Source organism: Polypterus senegalus, chromosome 18 (genome assembly GCF_016835505.1).
Source record: "Polypterus senegalus isolate Bchr_013 chromosome 18, ASM1683550v1, whole genome shotgun sequence".
Classification (NCBI taxonomy): Eukaryota; Metazoa; Chordata; class Cladistia; order Polypteriformes; family Polypteridae; genus Polypterus; species Polypterus senegalus.
The window spans coordinates 67,317,696-67,345,675 of record NC_053171.1 but is presented as its reverse complement, the minus strand read 5'-3'; the positions used below and the strand labels follow the sequence as shown (position 1 = coordinate 67,345,675).

Here is a 27,980-nt window from a genome sequence, read left to right as displayed (position 1 = left end):
ACAAAGATATTGAAATTTATTAAAATGTACACAACCCTGCATATAATAAAAAGGCTGAAAAAGAGGCTCAATTTGAACATTTAGAGGAGAAAAAAGGCACTTGATGTGACAGACAAAGTATTACTACAGCTACAGAATGTGAAGCCAAGAGTTAAGCAGTTCCAATGTATGGACATAGGAGTGCATGCAAAACCAATTAATAAATGCACATAAAACTTAACTTTGTGAAAGTGCTTGTATCAAAGCCAGACATTAAACAAGATGGCTAATACATAGGCAAAAGAAAGAATAAAATAATGAACAAAGTGTTGTGCAAAAGTATCCCAGATGCTTTTTTTCCTGTAGTTAAAGGGGTATGAACCAGCATCAAGTTGTGCGAACAGTACAGTCGCCTTATTATTTAATCCCTGACTTGTAACAAGGGTGACATTGCACCAAAAGGCAAGAAGCCCCAGAAGCTCATGACTCCTGAAATCCAGCGATAACACCACTAAAGCCCAGTGTGCCCACTGTCATTATGTTTTGGTGACTTCAGAATTAAAGCTGTGCTAAAGTAGGTGAAGGAAAACAACAATAAAGAGACTATCGTTGTAAAATTCCCCCTGAGTCCACAATGTTGTTTTGAAGTTACAGTAATTGTGGCAGTCCCCACTCCACTCTCAAAGCAAATACCAGGGATACCTGCCAAGAATATGGAATTTCACCAAGAAAGTCAAAATACACCATAAATTATCAGTCAACATCAGATGAATAAATACTAAAGGTTCTATCCCCTTCATACATTATGGAAGTCGGGTACAAAACAAGAACATAGAAGCTAACCTGTAATTTACATTTAATTGTAAAATCAATACAATGATGACCTGACATTAAAGAGAGCAAGAAATGCTTCCTTCACACATTTTCTCCATTTTGGCCATAGTAAAATTAAGTTTGTAAATCATTTGTTGTTTTCACCCTTTACTCCTTTCCTTTTAGAAAAGAAACAAAAAACATCCAGGCAAGTAGCCATCTCCAACAGCTTGCAAGTTCAGAGGACATCCTAACACACACTGATCCGATTGCATGCATCAGATATAATGCATTAAAACTCAAGGCAACATTAAACCTTACTTAGCCAATAAACATAACATTTTCATTCATATACAAAAAAGTGAGTGGAGCTACTGAAAACATTACAATTCATTACTGAGACACAGAGATCATTATAATAGTAATAATTTTACTAAAATCTTATGTTACTCAGTTACTAAACTCTACATTAACTTATGGTTTCTCTTTGGAATTTGCCTTGCAAGTTAAAATATAATGTTGACAATCTCTGTGACTTCATGTAAACCAGTCATATTGCCCAGCATTTCTGCCATGAAGTTCCTAAAACAAGGAATTATTTTCTGATTACTATTAATACTAATATTACTACTGTGCAAAACAACTACATGAATGCACACTATACTGGACCCTGCAATGCCCTCCAGGATTACAGGAATGCTGGAACACTTATTTTTTGTGATCAATTATTTAGGTAACCCCACTTATAGTGTGCTCTGCCTAGATGGTTTCATATAATTTTTTTTTAGAAAGGAAGGCTCCCCATTTATTTGACCAAGTCACTGCAAAGAAAGAAAACGTTTTCACAGTTTTGAGAAAAGCATTAAAATTTTACCTGCAGCATTGGGTATATGGTTTACACTCTAAACCTTCAATTAGATGTATGGACACTCATTAAAAAAAGAACATATTCATCTCTGAACCCAAAATTTTAGCAACCTTAATAAAAAATTTAGAATGTTTGCTAATGCTTAAACACTTATCTCATCAAGCACTGCTTTGACATTTGAATCCATATTATTGATACCTCACATAACAAATTTACATGGTACTAAACTAAATGACAATGACCAGAAGACTGTTGCTGGACATGTATGGTACATTTAGTATACCCTCAGCCTAGCTTTGACATTTCTGGCTTGCGTAAAACCATCATTTTCTGCTCCTGTTGCAGTTGAGTTTTTCTGTACCATGTGAAGTTACCTGTGCTGTATTTATTAATCTCATTTACTGTTTTTCATGTGTCCAACATATTGGAAGGCCTGTATTTCCAAAGATGTAAACGGAGTAAACCTTGAAGTAGAAGAAAACTGATACACAATGTAATTTAAAGGGAAAAAATATGGCATGAAATTGAATGCTGGTGCTGCCTGTACATTCATGTAGTCAGCCAGAAGAAGCTTCTTGCCAATTAGCTTTTAATGAGTTTGTTGGCCCTCTGGTTGGCATCATCAATGCGCGACCTATTGACATCCGCCTAAAGGGTGGGGACGAAAAAGGAATGAGTTAATTCAACTATTCAGAAAACATCAAAACTGCAAGCAGCACTGTTTTAATTCAATATTTTAGATTTTGTTCAAGTCACTCTATATGACATTTTCAGCAAAAAAATTAATTCACCAATAGATAACGTGCTCTGCAAATTGTCACTTAGAGTATAAACCAAGTGCAATTAGTGGGAATGACAGGCTTTATTGGGGGAGGAAAAAAAGAAGAGAGAGAGACAATCTACAGCCACAAGCTTACAATTTTTCTAATGAAAGAACACTAATACTAAAAGAAGAAAAACAAATCCAAATCTATATTTCATTTTGTTTACCTTAAAGCTGAAGACAGTTTCAGAAATGGTTATGGATAAATATATATTTATGGATATATTTGAAAAATAAAAGAACCTGTATTCTACACCCAGTATTTCTGTCAAATGAAACCTTCCAATTAATTTTAGCATTCTTTAGGTTTTAAGCCAATGTATCCAACTCAGAAGCAAAAGAATCTATAAAAACAAGGTCCAAGGTGGCAGAGGCAGCAAGAACATTGGCGGCATATGATGAAACTAGTTTATGTGGCTTTGTGAACTACATGTGCCGATGTGAAATTTATACATTCCTGCCAATATATTCCATTAGCATGTACACAAAAAATATAGATTGCATACTATTTATTGGTTCTGTAAAAAGAATAAAGAAAACCCCACAGAATCAATTCAACTTTCGGTTGCAATGCTATACTTTGCTGGTTCTGATCCTGGTTGTATGTGACAAAATAAACCTTTACTAGCATAGTTTCATAAAAAAAACTATGAAACAGTATACAATTATGAAATGGATCATACACAAATAAAAAGTGTAGTTTCTTTTTTCAAAATGCAGTTTGGTAGCTAACCATAGCAAAAGTCCCACCTTCTCTGTGATGCGATCAATCTGATTATTCTGCTTGTCAATTTCATTGCCCATGTCCACTGCCATATTCTTTAAATTGCCAATGAGATTTCCCACTTGGTCCAAGTTGTCCTCCATCTCATCCTCCCGGGCATCATTTGTAATCCTGCAAGAAGGATGTGAAATTGTAAAAAAATTACACTTTTTTTTGGTTATCTAGTTGTAGTATTGATATGCAAACTATAAAGAGAATAAAAGAAATAGATTTTAAAGAAATTTATACAGCTGCTCAAACTAACCTGCATGTTTTCAGAATGGGACGAATATATTCATATTCATACACTTTCCAATGCAAGAAAGCAAAATGATTCTTTAACATTACCTTTTGATGTATGGACCCTGTGCTGTTCCAGTGGACTGCTGCTGCCCATTTTGCTTACTATAAGGCTGACTGGATATCACCTTATCGGAACTGTCTGTGTTGGCACCATAGGTTTTCTTGTATTGATCTGATGTCTCAAAGCTTTTAACTCTGTCAAAAGGAAAAAATGCTTTAAATTCAAGGTGCAATGTGTAGATGGGTACAAACCTACCTTAAAAAAAAGGACGCAAAGAATAAGAGTTCTAACTTCTTTCCAGATTTAGGCGACACTAAAAGTGATGTCCCATAGCTAAATTTCTGTTGTTAACACATACATACCATACATACACACACAATGGGGGAAATACGTATTTGATCCCATGCTGAATTTGTACATTTGCTCACTTGCAAAGAAATGAACTGCCTGTACTTATTATGGAAGTTTCATTTTAATGGAGAAAGACACAATATCAACCAAAAATCCAGAAAAAAAACACATTACATAAAAGTTATAAATTGATTTGCATATCATTGAAATAAGTATTTGATCCCATACAACCTAGCCAGAATTCTGCCTCCCACAGACTGGCTGCGGACAATCAATCAATCAGTCAATCAATTACAGATACCTGTACTCCTTATCTCAACTCTTAATATGTATAAAGCACACCTGTTTGCAGAATCAATTTCTTCCATTTCAACCTCTCCGCCACCATGGGCAAGACGAAAGAGCTGTCAAAGGACATCAGGGACAAGATTACAGACTTCCACAAGACTGAAATAGGCTGAAAGACTATCACAGCAAGAAGCTTGGTGGGAAGGTGACAACTGTTGGTGCAATTATTGGAAAAGGAAGCAATATAAAATGATAATCAATTGTCCTTGGTCTGGATCTGCATGCAAGACTTTGCCTCATGAGAAAGGTGAGAGATCAGCCCAAAACTACACAGGAGGAGCTTGTTAATGATCTAGAGGCAGTTGGGACCACAGTCACCAAGAACACCACTGGTAACTCACTACGCCGTAATGGACTGACATCTTGCAGTGCCCGCAAGGTCCCCCCTGCTCAAGAAGGCACATATACAGGCCCAGATGTTAACTGGCAAACCTAAGACCGATTGACTGATTGCAATCTGTGGGAGCCAGATTTCTGGCTGAGTTGTAGGGGATCAAATACTTATTTCTGTTAATGATATGCAAATCAATTTATAACTTTTATGTAATGTGTTTTTTTCTGGATTTTTGGTTGATATTCTGTCTCTCTCCATTAAAATGAAACTACCATAAAAAATAGAGACTGCTCATTTCTTTGTAAGTGAACTTACAAATACAGCAGGAGATCAAATACTTATTTCCCCCACATATATATATATAAAAGTAAATGGATTTTAGGTTACATAGCCAGATGTGTGAAGTAAAACTGAAGGGAGGTTATGCTTAGCAGAGCTCTTGATATGATGGACTCTGCAGCATCAGCTAGTCCATTTTAGGCCTCTCTCAAAAGTCTCTTCATTGACAGAATTTTGCTGGACAACCTTTTCTAGGTAGCATTTAGGAAGGTTTGATGTAGGGTTCCACTTGCTGATAACTGCGAGAACCAAGCACATGAAAATTGTTTTGTACTAGTTTCTTAAAATTGTGTTTGTGTTATTTTATTTGTGAAAGCTTTTTGGTCTTCATTTTCACAGTTGTCCTTCAGATCCAATTTGAACACTGATCCCTTACATTTAGGGTGTTTATTTAGAAACTGTGCCAGTTATTTTAATGATTTACTGAAGAGGGTAAATTGGATGGCTTCGTTATGTGTTTTTTTTTTTGTTTTTTTTTTAATAAATAGTTTCACCTCAACATGACAGGAATACTTGTGTAAACAGATTTCTCCCCTAATCCCTGTTACTAAGGTGCCTTCCTAACATGAAAAGAGGCACATTTTAGGGTTCAGGAAGTTTGAAATTTCCTTATCAAAAAAGCTAATTTTCAGTGTATTTTTTTTTTTTTTATGTAACATTATAGAATTGCACATGTGAACAAACATTTTTACAAGACAATGCATTTAACCTTTGTTATTAGGTATGGAAACAGATCAGTTTTTGCTTTTTATTGACTTTATGTGACAATATCAAGAAAAGCTAAACAAGTAGTAAGCAACAGCTCCTTAAAAAATCATTACTATATTCCATAAATGCCATCTCTTTCATGGCACCTCCTTCATATAATTAAGGAAAAGGTTCATTGTGTTTTAAAGAAAAGCCTGCTAATTTTTTTATCATCATTGGTATATGCAAACAGGAATACAAATTACAGCCATGAATGAAAAAGAGCCCATAATTATGTAGTTATTTACCATCACCTAGTCATCCATAAGATCAGCAGACCTGGTTTAAAGAGTTGGCAACAGATCCTATGTTTAAGCGTGAAGGAAATCCACAGAAGCAAGCAAGAAGTCAACTATCCAATAAAGCAGCAGCAGAAACAGAAAGAAAAGGAAGGAAAAATGAAGGCAACAGTATCAACCATAACACTGATTGCATAAACACTTTACTGTGCTGAGACTAGTTCCATTTAAATGGTCCTTTCCATAACTTTAAACACAAAAAAAGCGATGCTCTCTACTGTTGTCTGACTAAATATACCAAGTACAAAACACGCTTTGCTCTTAACCAGAAAGCTGCTTTACGATCTTCTCCTATTAAAGATTCTCCTTTATGTTTCCTGTTACTTCAAAAATAATTCATTCAAACACTAACAAGCCTAAATCATACTGTTCATAAAAAAGCTTTCAAAAAAATATTTACTGTTATGCATGTTAAATATATGTACAGTGGTGTGAAAAACTATTTGCCCCCTTCCTGATTTCTTATTCTTTTGCATGTTTGTCACACAAAATGTTTCTGATCATCAAACGCATTTAACCATTAGTCAAATATAACACAAGTAAACACAAAATGCAGTTTTTAAATGATTGTTTTTATTTAGGGAGAAAAAAAATCCAAACTTACATGGCCCTGTGTGAAAAAGTAATTGCCCCCTTGTTAAAAATAACCTAACTGTGGTGTATCACACCTGAGTTCAATTTCCGTAGCCACCCTCAGGCCTGATTACTGCCACACCTGTTTCAATCAAGAAATCACTTAAATAGGAGCTGCCTGACACAGAGAAGTAGACCAAAAGCATCTCAAAAGCTAGACATCATGCCAAGGTCCAAAGAAATTCAGGAACAAATGAGAACAGAAGTAATTGAGATCTATCAGTCTGGTAAAGGTTATAAAGCCATTTCTAAAGCTTTGGGACTCCAGCGAACCACAGTGAGAGCCATTATCCACAAATGGCAAAACATGGAACAGTGGTGAACCTTCCCAGGAGTGGCCGGCAACCAAAATTACCCCAAGAGCGCAGAGACAACTCATCCGAGAGGTCACAAAAGACCCCAGGACAACGTCTAAAGAACTGCAGGCCTCACTTGCCTCAATTAAGGTCAGTGTTCATGACTCCACCATAAGAAAGAGACTGGGCAAAAACGGCCTGCATGGCAGATTTCCAAGACGCAAACCACTGTTAAGCAAAAAGAACATTAGGGCTCGTCACAATTTTGCTAAGAAACATCTCAATGATTGCCAAGACTTTTGGGAAAATACCTTGTGGACTGATGAGACAAAAGTTGAACTTTTTGGAAGGCAAATGTCCCATTACATCTGGCGTAAAAGGAACACAGCATTTCAGAAAAAGAACATCATACCAACAGTAAAATATGGTGGTGGTAGTGTGATGGTCTGGGGTTGTTTTGCTGCTTCAGGTCCTGGAAAGCTTGCTGTGATAAATGGAACCATCAATTCTACTGTCTACCAAAAAATCCTGAAGGAGAATGTCCGGCCATCTGTTCGTCAACTCAAGCTGAAGCGATCTTGGGTGCTGCAACAGGACAATGACCCAAAACACACCAGCAAATCCACCTCTGAATGACTGAAGAAAAACAAAAAGACGACTTTGGAGTGGCCTAGTCAAAGTCCTGACCTGAATCCAATTGAGATGCTATGGCATGACCTTAAAAAGGCGGTTCATGCTAGAAAACCCTCAAATAAAGCTGAATTACAACAATTCTGCAAAGATGAGTGGGCCCAAATTCCTCCAGAGCGCTGTAAAAGACTCATTGCAAGTTATCGCAAACGCTTGATTACAGTTATTGCTGCTAAGGGTGGCCCAACCAGTTATTAGGTTCAGGGAGCAATTACTTTTTCACACAGGGCCATGTGGGTTTGGATTTTTTTTTCTCCCTAAATAATAAAAACCATCATTTAAAAACTGCATTTTGTGTTTACTTGTGTTATATTTGACTAATGGTTAAATGTGTTTGATGATCAGAAACATTCTGTGTGACAAACATGCAAAAGAATAAGAAATCAGGAAGGGGGCAAATAGTTTTTCACACCACTGTATATCTCCAGAGTCTGCAATTAATCTTAAAATTATTTTCCTTGCATGGCCCAAAGTTTGAAAATGCAACTATTTAAAGGTGTGTTGAGCATCATTATTTGACATGCTTCATTCACACTGTATTTTATTATTGACTTTAATCAGAATTTTAACCATGGATTGGGCTGACTTAATACAATAATCACTTAGACTGCAGTAAATGTGAGGCTTCAAATGAAATGAATTCTATGGTATACCTGTCACATGGACAAATGCACAAACCACAACATTTAGTCAAGTTAGTCAGATTCTTCTCAGCATCTTTCATGTCCTCATTGATATGATCCAGACCTTCTTCAATACGATTCAATTGCTCTAACAGAGAAAAAACATAAATGTACATAATGGACTGTTCTGAATAAATGTACAAACCTGTCAATAGTAATAATTAAATGTTAAAAAATGAAAACTTATAGAAATCCCTAAGATTATAAGCAATTTGCAGCAAAGAAAACACCTGAAAATGTGTGACTTGCATGCAAAAACTTTCAGATTCTTGACAATATTAAAAAAAAGACATCTCTAATTAGATAAAAAGAGTAATTTCACATTACACAATTCTTAACTAAAAAAATATAAATAATGCAAAATGTATGTGTTATCACAACTGTCAGAGGCTTAAGAATCTATACTATAATATACTGTGGTGTAACCAGTAGAACAAAATAGCAGAAGATTAACCATTTCACAGGAGGCTTAATACTGGACCACAATTGACAATATATTAATAAATTAAAACTATTTTCAAATTCACAGCTATGAAAATGCAGCCATGTTCCTAGAATATACAGTTTTATATGAGAATCAATTACTATGCATTAATCTAGAGCACACTAACATTGTCAATGTAAAAATAAATTCTTCTGTGTAGTAGTCAAAATAAAAACAGCAACATGAGGGATAACTCTGAAAGACATAGAAAAAGTGTAGTATTCATACTAAGAATTATGGTTACACACTCATTATAGCTTAGGTTAATGTAAAATTACATTAAATTGTTATTATTGCAATGCATCATTTGTTAACAGCTATTGTCAGTGAGTCACCAGCGTTGACTGTTGGACACATGCTCTACTGTTCTTCTCAAGTAACACAAGATTTTGTCAGACACACTTTTGTATATTGAACAGCAGGAAGACACTACACATGCCAATATTTTGATGCTGAGGAGACTGTGGGACATTGCAACAAAGAAGCGAAGATAATTAAATTCGCTAATTAGAAAAAAAAGGCTTAAAAGCGATACTATACCAAATAAAATTGTATTCAGCTATTTGACTTAGCAACAGTACACATTACCTCAGATAACCAGGGTTTCACTATTATTTTGATATGGTATTCTACTTCATTATGTGAATTTCAAATTTTCCTGCTTAAAATAAATTACAATGTGTCAGGCTTAATATATGTCAACTTATTCTACTCTTTTGATTTATATCACAGTATGAAAGTTTCTCTATTAGATTATTTTCAAAGAATTTAGTTACGCAAGTGTAAAAAACTTCTGAAAGTCAAATTTAGCATGACCATGGTCACCAATTAATAATTATGTCCATATAGCTCGACATTCTTTAAATTATACTTCTTATTTTTCAGAGATATCCGCTATTACAATCTCTAGAAGTACCCATCACCAATTAACTGGCATGATCTTCATTAAAAGTCAACAGGTAACTAACTGTTATATGACAAAGTTATTCCTACACTGGGCTGCCAAATGTTTCTGCAGAAATAATGGATACTCTACAATTGCTTTCCATGTCTTCAAGTAGTTATTAAACAAATTAAATTTTTTAAGCAATGACAGGTGCTTTTAATTTTTGTGAAAATAGAAGCTCTTTTCAATGTTTAGGCTACAAAGTTTCATAGCATCTTGCCTGAAGAAGGGGCCTGAGTTGCTGCAAAAGCTTGCATATTGTAATCTGTTCAGTTAGCCAATAAAAGGTTTCATTTTCCTTGACTTCTCACTACATAGCATATAAAACAAATTTTACAGTAAACCCATCACTTACAATTATGTCTTTAAAGCATTTGTTCATGTCCTTATGCATAAACCCACTACTTCTCACACACAAATTATAGAGCTACTACTTTTCATGCAAACCATTTGGCTCCTGATGCCTTTAAATGAGTCTGTCTACTTATAATATCTGATTCACTTTTTCTTCTCTCAAAGAAAAAATCTAAAAATGACAAACAACTGCAAAGAACCAAGTCTGCTTTTAACTGAAAAAGAAGATACAGTAGATATCTCTTATTAAGTTTAACAAAGGTAACACCCAAAATGGAAAGCAAAGCAGACCGACATATACATACACCTTCCCAAAATGCTTAGCTCTCTACTGGGATTGCTTCCATCTTTAATCATTTTAAGTTCACTATTAAATCATCTTTCTATCCCTACCCTTCAGGAATAAACCCTAAATAGTGAATCAACTTACCTCCCTGTTCATCCAGCATGCCTAGTGTTCTCACACCAGTCTCCTTGCTCTGTTGACAAAAAAACAAATGAAAACTTATAAAACAGGCCTTAAATGTCAAACTGACAGCTAGCTAAGTAAAATAAGGAAAAAATTGACTGATGTAAAAGAAAAAAGCTTTACTGTGGGCCTGAATGTATTAGTGAAAGGTTACAAAGAAATGCAGAATTCAGGCAGATTTATGCACAATTGAACAATACCAACACATCAACATGGGTAATTTGCTTTATTTTGTCTTTGTGACTACATCTGTACATTACTCGTATTTCTTATTTTCAACAGAAGGTGCCACTAAAGTGTAAAACTGAAAGATTTTCATAAAGATTACAAGAAAGCTTAAAAGCAGCAAATCTGACGTCTAACAGATACCTTATGGTACCCATGGTGTACATTAAACAAAAATCAAAAGATAATGAGTATCATTCTCTTTCTCCTTGTAAATAACTTGCAAGCTCAGTTCAATGGGAACTAAGAGTCATTACGCAGGAGAACCTGCATACCAGTCAGAATTCAACAAGTAGTAGTACCAGCTGGTTATGGCCTTGATGTAGCAAGAGACAGTTAGCTACCATGCCCAACATGTGCCATAGCATTAGGCAGCTATCACAAAAATCAAGATGATCAGCTAAAGTATCAGCCTATATGATAAAGTTATCTTTCTTTCACATCTCTGACAGTAAACAGGTACACTTGTTTACCTCTTCAGCCATCTGCAGCATTCTTCGGGTACTTTCCAGTGACTGCAAAAAAAAACAAAAATAAAATTACGTACAAATACTTCAATAGAGATGAATGTACTGTATGTAACACTGCTGATACTTTCTGATAGTTACACTTGAATTAATGCTTCCCAGAAAAATTACTTTGGGAATCATACTTATTCTACGATTCTCATAAAAATGTTACTTTCCCCCCACAATTTCCAATTGACTCTTGCAGGATAGAATCTCAAACAACTCTATTCTCTTGTAGTAAAACTTTAGCACTGAACAACAATGTACTATATAATAAAACACTAATGTCTGTGGCTCCAGGCTCTCCGAGCAATCTTATTAGTCATTTTGGCTTTGGTGAGGAAACAAAAAAGGAAGTGCAAGTGTGAGATACACAAGCAGGAGTAAAGGCATATGAGGCATGTTGAGAGAGTTATGTTCAAAGACGGCAGGTACAAAACTGGACTGGACTGGACTGGAGATGAGAAACGTGTCTTCAAAATAAGGACAGAATCTGAGAAGCAAGCTTTACGGGAACAAACTTGTGAGTGGGAGCTTTAGTAAAGAGATGTTCACTCATGCAAATATAGACGAAAGGTGCTGAAAGCACATGTAGGGGAAGTGATAGCAAATATTCTTTAACTATTCTATTAGCTGTCTTAGACAGGTACTCTGGCTAATCTTAAACAAGAGCCTAAATTTAAAGGTTTCTAAGATACTCTAAGCTGAAAATGCAGTTAAAGTTATGACTGAAATGATTATCTGATATTGCAGACAGTGTCAAATATTTCTGTTATTGACTTTTATATATAATACAATATATAGTACATAGTACACACACATATACTGTACGTATATATACACACACACACACACACACATACATATATATATATATTATATACATACACACAGTATATATATATAAAACAAGAAGGACATACTTCATCTGTGACCTGGTTGGCTCTCATTGTGATGTCTTCTGCTGACATATCTGCCATGATGGTAGGTCAGTGTTTTAACTCCTTTTAGCCAAAATCTGCAGGAAAAATAAAAACCAAGAAAAAAAATGTGATTTTATCAAATGTGAACCACTTTTCATGCAATTTATCCAAGGTGGAAAAATGTTACTCAAAAAGTTTGCTTATATTATTAATATAGTTCCTTTTTGCCAGGTTATAACACCACATACTGACTTGCAGGTCCAATTACCAAGAGGGAATGAAACACGATTAATTGTGCATTTGAATTGTAACAAACAGTTAGTGATATTGTGTCATACTCAATAGTTTTTAATATTGTGCACACATTAATATTTCCATGATACAAAAAAGTCAGATGGTTGTTTAAGTAAAATACTACTTACTGTTGAGTAATTTTTCTCAATTTTCATATCTGTTTACTTTTTATCATTATAAATGTACTGTATATACAAAATTTGAATCATCTATATGAAATTATAACCATAGTTTATATACTTGAAAATTCACTTAAATATTCAGTTAAAGTACCACTTCTGGTTGCCAGAAGTGGCCCAAAAGTTGATAGGATTCCTATTTTTGATACAAACCAGATGTACAAAATCTCATTGAATTAGGTCAAAGCATTTGAGTTATTGTGTTTACACACAGACATACAGCCAGACCTAATTTCAAAAATGGTATTTTCAGACTCAGGAAGGTCACTAAAAAATCAGGATTCATCAAAATCTCAAGGTAGATTTTTTTCACGATTCTAATACTTTCTCTATACTATGTATACAAGAAAGAAAAAAAGACATTGTGAACAAAAAAAGAATATAAAAAAGGTAGAGTCTGTGACAGAGCAGACTGAAGCACAACAACCAATTTTTTCAATGCATGGTGAGCGGGTCATAGAGCCTGTTTACGCATATATGAATTGTCGTTGCTAAAGTGGCCCTTAGAGACAGAGAAAGAGAGGTTTGTTGGTGTGTGTGTGTGTGTCTATGCCCATATTTATGCTTTTGTTCTGTGATGAATTGGAGTCATGTCCAGAGATTGCTCTTGCCTTGCATCCAATGCTTGGTGGGATAGGCATCAGCTGCCCCAAGACACGGGCCTGGAAAAGAAGATTAGGAAAATGGAGGGATGCCTTGATTGTGTACTACAGGCATCCACTCTCTTAATGAACTACATATGTGCAGTATCAATTCAGCAGCAGGCAGTATTAAAATAAAGAAATGGGTATCCATGTAGATAAAGCCAGTGTTTCACAAAGTGGGGTCCGTGATGCACGGCAAGGAGGTCCAGAAAATAACCAGAAAGCTTTTCTAAGGAATTTATAATTATCAAATATACTTGGTGTACCAGTGGTCTGTTTATTCTCTACTCCTTTATTCTCAATTTCACTTATTTTAAACAGTAACCACAACATATCCAATTAAAATGTAAAAAATAATGCCCTTTATTAAACAAACAAAAGAGACATTAAACAGCATACAAACATGTAGCGGCATCCACAAATCCACCAAATACTGCTTTCCGACAACAAGTGAAAATGTGCCAATTTCATCAAAAAAAAAAAAAAAAGGAAAATATCAGGACAATTACATTGAGTTTTGCTTTGTGAGTCCTCCTCCTCAGCACTGAGCGCTATCAAGTCAAAGTGCAAAGCACATTTGAATGTGGAGGATGATAGAGTCTACCTGTCATCCATTACAACCAGAAATGAGAACTATCCAGTCAGAGATAGGGGCACCCATCTCACTAATGTACCAGGTTCATGATCACTGAAAGTACAGTGCTCGCTATAATGCTTGGCGCAAAAGACACATTCGGATTTATCCCTCTGCTCCACAACGGTCTCAAACATTACGGTGTCCTGAAATGCTGAGAACCATGCATAAAGAAAGTGTTGTGGGGTCAAAATGCATGAAAATAATCTTAGCTGGTCTCTTGTTAAACTGGCTGAATATCACAACATTGTTTTGCATTTTTATTTCTTAAAACAACACGAAAACCTGTTTTGCAGTGTATGTGTAAGGTCAAGATGCAAATCCATACTAGGCAACATTTTAGGGTTGATAAGATGGACGTGTTTGGTAAGCTTTACAGCCTTTATTAATAATGGGACCCCAGAATCCATAAGCTCCATTGTAATATCCAACAGCAGGTAAGTTACTTTTTTAAAATTTATAAAATACTCAATTTTTTATTTTTTCCCCTTTTTCTTGAGCTTCTGTAAAGTTATAATTTCCCCTCTGGGACAAATAAAGTACATCTGTCTGAGGCTGTATATGAGATAACGTCAAAAAAATATTAAAGAGTTTTCATTTCTTTTCCTCTTAAAATTGATTTCTTTGATTTTCAGTTACATTTTATATTAAAGATGATAAAGGCATGACAGGACCTGTGTTGGTTTTAAAACTTACATGGCCTTACATTAACACAAAATGTGAGAAGCAGATAATACAGCGTGGCAGTAAGCCAGCAGCTGATCGAGCAAAGAGAAGGTATTAAAAAAAAAAAAAACCAATCTGTTCCCCATTGTATCACCGTTTAAGACGGGGTTTCAGAGGAGTGACCACATCTCCCTGGGGTGCGTTCATCCCCCCTCTTCACAACACGAGCAGCAGAAACTTGAAGTGGCTGGCGTGTAGCGGCGGTGGGGGTTGGGTTGGAGAGCAAAGCGAGCAGGGGGCGAACTCCCAGTATATAAATATAGAACAAAAGATTGACCACAAAAAACACATTTGTAATTGTAGTAATATGACTTATACAGAACACAGTAAACTTTTTACTTAAAGTGGTAAAACAGCTATAATGCATTTATATTGAGTGGTACTTCATTTCAGATGTAATCTAATAAAATGTGTGTTACTCTACAAGAAGCAATGTTGGATTGTTAGATCATTTACCAAAAAAAAAAACTAAAAGTTAATTTCAAATATATGATGCCTCAAACTGATCAGGGTCCTATTAAGTACTGTAAATTAAGCACATTCAGCAGCAGCACCAAAAAATTTAAATTTATCAATATAAAAGTATTGAGAAGGACACGCATTTTAAATATTATCACTTAAAACTATAGCACAGCTGTAGAGCAGGCCGAAGTCCAAGAGACCTTTGAAGGCATTCTAAGCTATAGTGGCTAACATTAGACTGTGAAGACAACAACTGTTGCCTGAGAGCTTCACCATTCACAGTCGTATGGGAGGGTGAAAGAGAAAGACACAGTCCAAAAAAATGCACATGACATCTTGGTTAGAAAGCTCACGGGAGTCTCTAAAGCCAGCTGGAAAAATATACGTTCTAATGAGAACAAAAACCAAGCTTTTTGGCCAGACTAAAAGCCATGTTTGGTGTAAGCCAAAATGTTGTACATATCAAAACATACCATCTCCCACCGTGAATGGCTTGTGAGGGTAAGGGGATCAAATGAATGTAGAAAAACACAGGGAAATCATGAAGGACAGCCAGATATTGTCTCTTCAAGAAACCTGCACATTGCCTAGAAGATATAATTTCCTGCAAAACAATGGTCCCAACCATAAAGTCAAGGCTAAACAACAATAGCTCCAAAATAACAATGTAAAAGTCCTTGAGAGGCGAAGTCACAATCCAGATCTCAATCCAGTTGTGAATTTAAGATCCTTGTGCAATCTGACATAGCTTGAGTAGTTTTACAAACAAAAATGGGGATACACGATTATGATAACTAATTTAGACCACTTCACAGATGTGTTTTTCAATATGACAGTATCAATAAAGGCAAATTATTCTCACTGTGATTCCATGCGGATAATAAAAGCAGCAGTAATTATTCAAAGATACTGTATAAGTTCCTGCAGCTAAAAGGTGAACTACTGTAAGGTCAGTTCTCCAATCAGAATGCCAGCTGTTTTTTTTTCTGATGCCATAGGGCACGGCTCACTTTTGTCTCAAAAAAAAAAAAAAAGGCTTCCAGCTATGAAACAGATGACACACAGGCACATTATGTGGTAAACTGGTTTTAAAGTTTCTCCTTTGTCGTCCCCACCTGCATGCTAACCCTGGTCAGAGCAAGATGAATTGCGTACTGAAAAAATTAGACAATAAAAAGTCATTACTGAAAGAACAAAAAGCAGAGACATTTTGAGAAAGTGGACACAACAATTGTTATGTGTGCTACACTGCCTTTGACAGATGTACAGTATATTTTATTGCTGCTTATATGCTTCAGGTGTAACTGGCACGCTAATGACATGAGGAAAATGATTGAATCAAACCTAATGGGGCTGATGAATGTCACATTCTTAAATACAAGCTCTTCTTTATTCAGTTGTATATTACACAGCTACAAAGAATTTCATAACCTGCGTCTTTCATGGTAGAGTGTAAACTATGGTTTCTCTTTAAACATTTAGTGTTCTTATAACCCAGTTCCACCCAAAACTCCCCAGTACTCTCTCCAATAACCATCATATACATAACGTGCATTTTGACCAAACATCCAGGGTAAGGATACCCCACATCAATGCCATGGACTAGATAAGGGGCTGTCATTCTCATTGTAGGCACAAATACCATCATTTTGGTTACAAACCAGATATTACTGATATGGATACAACCATAGGTCAAAACTGCCCAGATTTCTTTTGCTGTATAGCCTGTAATCCAAACTTTCACTTTTGCCTCAACCATATTTTATTAGAATCCAGCCTCATTCTAGCTACATTAAGAACTTTATCACAACTGAATACGGACAAATTAAAAAAGGAAAAACTTATAAAGTAAATATGGAATTTTAGGCTTTTGGAGGGGTGGAAAAGTAATGCAATATCAAGAAGTTCAACGTATATAATGCAACATCTGTCATGTAAGATACTTACTGCAATCTCATCTTGGCTAATTTCAGCTAATGTGGTCACAATTTATGTTACCAGTGAAGCTGAATAGGACAAACAATTTCACATAAAGTTTCTTCAGCACAAGATTCTCCAAATCATTTGTGCCCAACAAAAGAAAGATAAAGAGAGTCCTAGTGTGTAGTTAAAGCAGTGGAAAAATTAAAAACTGAAAATATACACAGTATCAGGATTTTTTTAAAACCATATACAGGTATAAGGATCTAAGAAGCACTGCTTTGTTTTTATTGTGCTACATATTAGAATGTTGAAGCAATATTTTTTTTGGTACTTGTATAACATAATGCATTTTTTCTACATTGTAATGGATGGCATAATGCAATAAATATGCTGCAGAGAGAAGCTTGTGTTTGATGTTTGAGAATGAAAATCAGTCTTCATTCTCCTGCCATCTGAGCTTCATGTGGTATCAGTCTTTGGCTCTTAGAATGTGAATCACGGTCAGAGTCTTGCAGAAATGGGTGCAACTTACCATCTTTCAGCAGCTTCTCTTTTAGCCCTCAAACACAGTGCATCCGGAAAGTATTCACAGTGCATCAGTTTTTCCACATTTTGTTATGTTACAGCCTTATTCCAAAATGGATTAAATTAATTTTTTCCTCAGAATTCTACACACAACAGCCCATAATGACAACGTGAAAAAAGTTTAGTTGAGGTTTTTGCAAATTTATTAAAAATAAAAAAACTGAGAAATCACATGTTCATAAGTATTCACAGCCTTTGCTTAATACTTTGTTGATGCACCTTTAGCAGCAATTACAGCCTCAAGTTTTTTAGAATATGATGGCACAAGCTTGGCACACCCATCATTGGCCAGTTTCTCCCATTCCTCTTTGCAGCACCTCTCAAGCTCCGTCAGGTTGGATGGGAAGTGACGGTGCACAGCCATTTTAAGATCTCTCCAGAGATGTTCAATCGGATTCAAGTTTGGGCTCTGGCTGGGCCACTCAAGGACATTCACAGAGTTGTCCTGAAGCCACTCCTTTGATATCTTGGCTGTGTGCTTAGGGTTGTTGTCCTGCTGAAAGATGAACCGTCGCCCCAGTCTGAGGTCAAGAGTGCTCTGGAGCAGGTTTTCATCCAGGATGTCTCTGTACATTGCTGCAGTCATCTTTCCCTTTATCCTGACTAGTCTCCCAGTTCCTGTCACTGAAAAACATCCCCACAGCATGATGCTGCCACCACCATGCTTCACTGTAGGAATGGTATTGGCCTGGTGATAAGTGGTGCCTGGTTTCCTCCAAATTTGACGCCAGGCATTCACACCAAAGACTTCAATAACTGTCTCATCAGACCAGAGAATTTTCTTTCTTATGGTCCGAGAGTCCTTCAGGTGCCTTTTGGCAAACTCCAGGAGAGCTGCCATGTGCCTTTTACTAAGGAGTGGCTTCCGTCTGGCCACTCTACCATACAGGCCTGATTGGATTGCTGCAGAGATGGTTGTCCTTCTGGAAGGTTCTCCTCTCTCCACAGAGGATCTCTGGAGCTCTGCCAGAGTGACTATCAGATTCTTGGTCACCTCCCTGACTAAGGCCCTTCTCCCCCGATTGCTCAGTTTAGATGGCTGGCCAGCTCTAGGAAGAGTCCTGGTGGTTTCAAACTTCTTCCACTTATGGGTGGAGGCCACTGTGCTCATTGGGACTTTCAAAGCAGCAGAAATTTTTATGTAACCTTCCCCAGATTTGTGCCTTGAAACAATCCTGTCTCAGAGGTCTACAGACAATTCATTTGACTTCATGCTTGGTTTGTGCTCTGAAATGAACTGTCAACTGTGGGACCTTATATAGACAGGTGTGTGCCTTTCCAAATCATGTCCAAACAACTGAATTTACCACAGGTGGACTCCAATTAAGCTGCAGAAACATCTCAAGGATGATCAGGGGAAACAGGATGCACCTGAGCACAATTTTGGGCTTCATGGCAAAGGCTGGGAATACTAATGTAAATGAGCTTTCTCAATTTTTTTATTTTTAATAAATTTGCAAAAACCTCAAGTACTTTTTCATGTTGTCATTATGGGGTTTTGTGTGTAGAATTCTTAGGAAAAAAATTAACTTAATCCATTTTGGAATTATGCTGTAACATAACAAAATGTGGAAAAAGTGATGCGCTGTGAATACTTTCCGGATGCACTGTACCAAAAACTCAAAATACAGCTTTAAACTAGGTTTGTTGAATCACAAAATTCTATTGAATCCAAATATCACTAGGAATGCTATCCTATCCAGAACTGGCTCCTTCCACCTAAAGCACTAAGTCCTCACGATCCTGAACTACATAAAAAAAAATTTGAAATTGATAGATGGGTGGGTAGAATGCATGGATGAATTTTCACTTATAAAATGGCAATCACAGCACTCTTACACATTACACAGTTTTTCAGACAGACATACAGCCAACAACCTTTTGAAAATGCCAGCTGCTATAGTGGATGTATGGGTAAGCTCAGGAAAAGAAGCTGCCTGTGTTTATAACACCACAAGAAGCATTTTAACTGTTCATGTCAACCCACATAAAACACTTTCACATATTTGCTTCAGAATTACCAGTTATTCAAGTAACTTGGAGCAATTAAAAAAAAAAAAACAGTCAAAGGCATAAATAATACAATAATCTTTTTACAATTTCACAGATATGTCTGTGCTTTCATCACATTCATGGTGTAATCTTTGAATCAATTAAAGTTACGATAAGACAAAGAAAACTTTATTCTATAGTATGCACATTCAGCCTGGGTTGAACCATTACTATTATTATTGTAACCATTATTTATTTTATATGAAGAATTCCTTCAGATGGGGCTCTGTAGTCATGTCAATCTTGTCGGGTGAAGGTTGAGTGGCTGGTTTTATGGATTTCTGAAGATATTATTGTACTTGCTATGTTCTTTTTGGGACTAGATTGTTTTCTCTTATTTTTTGATCCTTTTAAAATACTTATATGGTAATTAAATGATTAAACAGCATCGACTATCAGTTACAAAATGAGAATAAAATTTGTATAAAAATGAAATAAACTTAAAATATTTTACACACGCATATTCTAAAGGGACTAAATAAAGAAATTGTTTTAGTCAGTGGTTATAACCCATACTATAGCAGGTCTTTTTCTGATCTATGAGATATTACAATAACAAAGCTAAGATGAAGAACAATATACAGTATAACTGTCAGAGAAAGACCAATAAGAGATGGCAAACTGCCACACTGTTGAGAACCCAGCAACAAATAGGATTAACAGAAGCTTGCACAAGAGGGAGACATCTATAACTAAATAATTCCTCAAAGTAGCTAAAGGGACGTCTGGAAGGAAGAAACAATAAGTGTAAAATAAAATGTAGGGTTAAACAGTAACACGTTTTTCTGAACAGACAGAAATATTAATCAGGCATGTTTCATATTCTTATAACCACACTCTCCAACCCCTAAAGGAAAACAGATGGATATCTGTGAAACAAGTTTCATTGACTTCAGTCTACAAGGGTTGTTATGTAAACAACCAGAGTGAAATAAATGCTATTACTTTAACAATGGGTTCTGCATTTCTTAGCTTATCTTATCTACAATGCAAAATATTTTTTTGCAGGGGAATCAAATCTATAAAACAGAAATTCTTAAAAAAAAAAAATAACTAAGAACAAGGAAGCTGTGAAACAAATGAAAATGCCATAATGACATTGTTGCAATTCAAGATAAACAACATTCACCAATGTGGAAATAAATCCTTCTAACAGTGATACTACGTGAAAAGAAATGTGATGAACTATGTAATAGCAGCAAGGAAGAAAGAAATACAACAGTTAGACTTGAACACACAGCTGATAAATTCTGCTTTCACAAAAGCATATTTTCACACTAAAATAAAATGTTGATATTCAAACAAATGATTGAGTTTATTAATAGGAGAAACAAGACCAGCACTTTAAAACTATTTCTAAAATATATGCAATGAGCGAATATTAACACAATGTAATATTAATGTAATATATTAACAATGCAATATATTAACACAATGACAGTAGGGCTGCAACGATTAGTCAACATAATCAACGATGTCGACTACAAAAAATCGTCGACACGTCATAAACAGAACCTTCAATAGAGGCTCCAGTCACAAAGAACCACATTGGTTTTTGTAACTGCAATGCACTACATGAACGTCTGGGGGCAGCATCGTTTGTTATTGTTTGTCAAGACTGCACACAGTCCTACCAATGAAGAACAACGTCTGAGGAGAAGAAGAATGTAGAGGAAAATAAAGGTGGTTGCAATGGCGAGTCGGATAGAGGAGGGGGAAGGAGATGGAAAACAATTTAGACAGAAACTTTCTAAAGTGTGGGAGCACTTCACCAAGAAAGAAAAAAAAGCTGAATGAAGATTATGCAAAGTGGAGCTTTCTTTTCACAGCAGCACCACCGCGATGCACGAGCATCTGAAATGCAAACATCCTGAAGCTGTGACGCCGCCGTCTCTTGAAAGGTAAGTTTTAGCAAGTAAAGTTAGTGTCACGTGTTAACATTGATGTTTGTAGTATAATGTGTATATCAAGGTTTCGGCTGCAGGGGCTGGCAGTGGTCATGAGCTGGCTGCTCAACGAATATACGCAGTGACTGATCAGCTCTGGCGTGCTGCCAAATTGCTCTGCGAAGCAAACATAGCCAGTTGCAGGGTTCAATGTATGGATGTCACTGAATATACTCACCGTGATGGCAAATTGCACTAAGAAACGACTACAGCATTCAATGAATATACATCACTGAATATACTCGGCTCCAGAGTGCTGGTAAATTGCATTGAGAAACAACTTTAGACAGTTACGGAGTTCAATGAATGTACGTCGTCGCATATACTTGGCTTCGGTGTGCTTCCAAATTGCACTGGAAACTGACTCTAGCCAGTTGCGGCGGTTTAAGGGTTAAGTGCATATAACTTCAATTATGCTTGCTAACGTGTTTGAAGCTATAGTAAACGAGTGAATAGGTGCAGCTGAGCCATCCTAGTATTTTTTTCTTATAATATTTGAGTTCATATGAATAGTAAACCATCTCTAACTAACATTAGGTAACTTGTGTTTTGGAGTATATCAGTAATTAGCTTGTTACATATTTTAGTCCGTTATTTTTTTTTATTTTGGTATAATATAGTACATGATGTGATAAACTACAACACTTTTTTCTTCAGAGTGTGATGATTAAAACATCTTTCTCTGCAAAATCATTCTTGTGTATTCCTGCTACCTCTACTCCCTCTGAGCGTCTCTTCTCAGCAGCTGGGAACATCGTCTCAAAAAAGACAGCCAGCCTCACACCAGAGCATGTCGAAATGCTCACGTTCCTGCACTGCAATCACAAATATATGAACTGAATCTTTTATAAACTGTACATTATTGTTTTATTTTATTTGTATTGAAGCTTTATTTAAACTTTTGGACTTTATGACACACCAGTGGCCATTTTTGGTTAAGTTAAATGCACTTTTTTTGTTAAAAGACTATGTGCACTTTAGCTTGTATTGTTTAATGTATTTCTTTTTTATTGTGATGGTCACACTAATATAAAACATTGATTATTTTCAAATTCATATGTTTCACTGCTTGTTATTTTAATTTGATTATTATTCATTTTAATTGTGTTAATGCAGAGACATCTGGGTGACATTCACAGGTGGACAGAGGTAAGACATACACTGGAGCCCAGAACAGGATGTGCAACCACAGGTTGCAGGCATCAAAATAGTCAGGCATGAAATAATCGTGACTAATCAAAAATAAAAAATTGAACAATTAGTCGACTACCAAAATAATCATTAGTTGCAGCCCTAAATGACATCAAAAAGTACATACAGTATTTGTTGCTACGACAGCTGGAAGACTACAGAAAACATGATAAAATAGACTAAGAGACAGCTTTTACAGGGAAATAAAATTAAACACTCACACAGCTTATTTTGAGGAGCTAACAACTTAGAACAGTGTAAAGTAAGAAGGTAGCTTCAAACTGGTGATATTAAACATAAAAGAAAAAACAATTAATTAGATAAAGTTAAAAGAAAACAGAAATTAAGCAGTTTAAAAAAATGTAAACAATTAATGGAAAGTCTAAACACATCTATTTTCTAATAAGTACAGCACGAACTATACATAACAAGAACAGACAGTAAAAAAATAAAAAGTTGACACTTCACTTGAGTTGCTGACTTTTCCTATTTTCGGCCTTTGCCAACAAACTAACTTTATTCCAATTATGAGCATCTGTAAATATGTCCTTAAAATTCAAATATTACCATCATTATTTTATATGATACAATAAAGGGATAACCTTCAGGTACAAATGATATTTATTAGGAAATAGCCACATTAGCTGTCAAAGACTAACAGTGGAATACATTAAAAAATATTTCCTCTGAATCCTTGTGTCTCTGAAATGCTCTTGACTGGCACTTATTTTTAGCATGCTGCCATAAAGTTTCTTATTGAAAAAGATTAGGCAATTGCTTTATTACTGCTTAATATTTTGCCATTTATATGTTTAAAATGCAAGACAAATGCAAGGGCAATAATGGAATCTCATTAACTTACTACATGTACAATGCAGGCCCAAGAAAGATCAGTTGAGAAACTGTTCATATTTACACAAGACCTATATGCATTTGTTGTAAACTATGAAGGCTTACATTATTTTTTTTTTATTTTGGCAAACAGAAGACATTTCAAGCAAAGTGATGTACACGTGTATCAATTTTGAGCTGTAAAAATTAATTTAAGCAGTCAGACAAAAACTGGATTTTACAATGGAGTAAGTTTTACCTGCAGTGTGAATGTAGACTTTGAGACTCCACACTGTCCTTCTACTGTATGTGTGTTTAACAGTGTATCATGAAACTGACTGCCTCTCTAGTCAGGTTTGGTTCCTGCCAAAGCTGGAAAAATAATTTCAAGCTCGCCAGGAGCTCTTTATCAGAATAAACTGGTTCAGACAATGGACAGTTAATGTAGTAAATATGGATTTTCTATAATGGTACTATGAATATGGTAAACAGTCCTTTATGACTAAAAAAAAGCACCTCTATGATAATAAGGAAACCTGGTAATTTGCAAAACCAAACATATTAGAATGACCGGGTTTGAAGCATATTTAACAACTTCATACAAGTTTTACGAGGTCAGTAGATATGTATGTCCAGCACTTCCATCTCAATCAAATATTGCATACGTACAACATACAGGCTTACAACTACATGGTGTGCTTTATTCACATTGCATCTTGCTTCAATGTAAGTATTTTACATACAGTGAGCTCTGTACAAGAAAATGCATCATACAGTACATGTGCATGCACAGAAGTGAATGTCAGTGCAGAAAAATGAATTTCCATTAAACTTTGCTGCTGTTGGCAATGAGCACAGCTCAAAAACAGTCATTCGGTAGTAGTCACAACAGATAGACAGATTTTCCAGAATAACACCTTCAATAGATTGAATCCACAAACCTGCCTGGACTAATTGTTGGTGTTTGCTGCAACATCTCTCTCTAGAATCAGCAGGTTCTATGCATGCTGGGGCTTGACTCTTAAATGACAACTTGGTTGCAAAATCAAAAAACGCCACCAACCTCTCAAAGTACTGTGTCAGCTAATGAGTCAAATGATTAAGATCCACTGAACAAGATTGAAATCAATGTCAATTAAATGTGCTTGAAAGCAAGTAAATATATGTATACTATCTAGATTATCAAGGCTACTGTACAAAAAACTGCAATTACTAATTCACTCGGTCAGCAAGCCATAAAAAATTAACTCTGCCCAGTTGACTACAATCAACTTATTAATTAAATCTGCCAAGTAAAAAGTACTCTTTCTTTGCTAAAGGTGTAATTTTTCTTACATGTGTTGTTTGAAAAGGACTCAGCCAAAGTATGCATTAACATTAAAATAATCTTCATTGAGCCTTCAGAAAACAAACCACTAAAAAAAGCACACCTGTCTTGCCAATAAAGTGTGACATTAAGAAGCTAATAATCTCTAATCTGCCCTTTTTCACAATGCTCACTCTACAAATGAGGCTTTTAAGAGAAAATGTATTTTAAAAATGTAATATCCTGCCTTACAGATCCAACATCCTGGGTTCAAATCCTGCACATAGTTGAAGTTCTTATGACATTTACACATCGCCCTGATGTCCTTGTGGGTTTTCCCTCTGTTGCTTCAGCTTTTTGACCCCCAAATCCTCAAAGACATACCAATCACATGAACTGTCTTCTTTATTACTCTAAAACTGGGTACATGTAAGTATCACTGTTTGTGTGAGTTGGCCCTGTGATGGTTGGACTAGTGTCCTGTTCAGGGTTGGTTCCTACATTTTTCCTGATTATGTTAGCATGGACAGGTTGCCCTTCACAACCATAAATTGGGTTAGGGGAGTTTAAGAATATAATGTTCACACAGCAATGATACACATGTATCTTCACTTTTCTTTAAATTTGGAGTAATCAATGATTAGGGAGACTTGTGAAGGGTGCGATTCTTTATCCAGCCATCTATCTTCTGAAAAATGATGTACGATATACTTGACTAAATGTAGCTTTGCAAGTGAATTTTGTACTTCAGTAGTTGCTTCTCACTTCACTGCTCACCACTAATCGTCAGTATTTGGATACAATTAAAGAGTATGAAGTCCACAAGAAAAGGTAAAGTAATAAGAATATGGCAAAAGAAATTTAAGATAGAGCAAAAAAAAAAATCACATTCAAGGATTTAGTGTACATACACTGTAAATAAACTAGGACATATTTCAAAATGCAAAATAAGAAAACAAAACGATTAAACAAATAGACCGCTTATAAGTAAGACTAAACCATTATTTGTGAAACTGGGTAGAATGAAAACCAGGAGCCACGGTGGTACCTTGCGATTAAACCTGGTAACGGTTTATTCTTATTTATAGGGTTTATTCTATACAGTCCAAACTATAGCACAATTTTATAGCTTGCTTTCCAATTCCGTTTATATGCGTGGTAATCCTTTTCGAAAACGATACGGTGATGTACCATGTGCCGGACAGGGACGAGGACTTCAGCGTGGCGTGTTGCAGGGTTTTGCTATAAATAAGGTGGTCTCCCTACTTCAATATTACCACGGAGAACGTGATAAGGCACATCTATATATAAAACATAAAAAAAAGTGTCAGATGTTATTTTACAATAACGAAAGAAAAGAAATGACGACACCCCTGCTGGTTTTGTAACTACTACTCGTTGGGTATCTGTTTCACTGTATTTAACTTGGGACTGCCCCATCTTCCATGCAAAAAGTAATGTATTCATACTTAAAAGTAAAGGCCCGGGGGTTAGAATAACAACAGCTGGAAACGAGTGGCGTCACACTTCAAAAGTATAATACAAAGACTAATTTTATTAGTTTTATCTTCGTTTATGTGTCACTCGTGATGGAAAGCAAACAACTGGGCACATAAGAAAGCAAAGCCGCTTAATGCTCATCGGCGTTTCCTGATTGTTTAACTTTTCTCGGTTTTATTCTTCGGCTTTCCGCCTTGGGTAAGAAACCTTTGGTGTTTAAATTCTGCAAAAAATCGGTTTGCTTTAGCGGTTCCAGAACATTCTTTTCAGATAAAAAGTAGCTGAATGTTAAATAAACACCTCTGTCAGGGTCTTGCAGTAATCAGATGGACTCTGACATATCTATCCGACGCCCAATCGACGAAAACAAAGTGCGAAGTTTAGAAAGTTGCTGTTTTCAGTAAAAACCTTCACACAATTTTAGGTTCCCCGGTGCGTTACCATGTCTCTTTTAGCTTTTTGTTTATCTCGAAAACCGCAACCTTACCTCTCACGAGAACAACCGCAGTTTCCGCTCCAGCCAACACCACCGAACTTCGGCTCACGAATTCCTTCAGTGACTCGAAGGGTACGCAGGCGCGTGGTGTGCCCTACCCGCGAGGCCAGCGCAAACGGCGCATGCTCACATTGAGTTGCGCTCTGCCGCCCAAATATGTCGGGGCGGCATCTTAATGTGAAGACATCTGTCGTCGTTCTCTCCTACAAACTTAAACTCTAAGAAAGAAAGTTATTTGACTTTATTCATTGTTATTATCTGACATGGCTTTTCTTTAGAGAGATGAAATTAATTTTTTAATGTTAAGAAAATCCAATTTGGCTTTTACTTGACTTGTCACTTTTTTCAGAAAAAATATATAATCTTCTTGACTTTTATAATATTGTGCAACTTTTTTTTTTTTTTAGAAAAAAATGAAAAAATATCCTCATTAACATTTAGAATTCCTTGTTTTTATTAGACTAAAATTATCATATTTTAAGCAAAAAATATTCTTATTAACTGTTATTTTTCTCAAGAGAAGTAAATATTTTAGTTCCTCGATTTCCCGAACCTACAGTGGTGTGAAAAACTATTTGCCCCTTCCTGATTTCTTATTCTTTTGCATGTTTGTCACACAAAATGTTTCTGATCATCAAACACATTTAACCATTAGTCAAATATAACACAAGTAAACACAAAATGCAGTTTTTAAATGATGGTTTTTATTATTTAGGGAGAAAAAAATCCAAACCTACATGGCCCTGTGTGAAAAAGTAATTGCCCCCTGAACCTAATAACTGGTTGGGCCACCCTTAGCAGCAATAACTGCAATCAAGCGTTTGTGATAACTTGCAATGAGTCTTTTACAGCTCTGGAGGAATTTTGGCCCACTCATCTTTGCAGAATTGTTGTAATTCAGCTTTATTTGACGGTTTTCTAGCATGAACCGCCTTTTTAAGGTCATGCCATAGCATCTCAATTGGATTCAGGTCAGGACTTTGACTAGGCCACTCCAAAGTCTTCATTTTGTTTTTCTTCAGCCATTCAGA

At 35.9% G+C, this 27,980-nt stretch overlaps 1 protein-coding gene across 1 annotated transcript; it reads right to left on the bottom strand.

Annotated features, from left to right (window-relative positions):
- Positions 1-27,072, bottom strand: LOC120518363 (synaptosomal-associated protein 23-like). Its single transcript, XM_039741135.1, has 8 exons — positions 26,941-27,072; positions 12,181-12,275; positions 11,222-11,263; positions 10,485-10,533; positions 8,241-8,358; positions 3,595-3,744; positions 3,234-3,378; positions 1-2,308 (listed from the first exon to the last, which is right to left on the bottom strand). Exons 2-8 carry the CDS (start codon positions 12,235-12,237, stop codon positions 2,243-2,245), a joined length of 627 nt encoding a protein of 208 aa, XP_039597069.1. The 5' UTR covers positions 12,238-12,275; positions 26,941-27,072; the 3' UTR covers positions 1-2,242.
- Positions 27,073-27,980: the final 908 nt, after the last annotated feature.

Coding starts and splice junctions, on each gene's coding strand:
- LOC120518363 (XM_039741135.1), bottom strand. CDS start 12,237: ATGGCAGATATGTCAGCAGAAGACATCACAATGAGAGCCAACCAGGTC. Junction 11,264..12,180: donor CCAACCAGGTCACAGATGAA/GTATGTCCTTCT, acceptor TTTTTTTTGCAG/TCACTGGAAAGTACCCGAAG. Junction 10,534..11,221: donor TGCTGCAGATGGCTGAAGAG/GTAAACAAGTGT, acceptor TTTTGTCAACAG/AGCAAGGAGACTGGTGTGAG.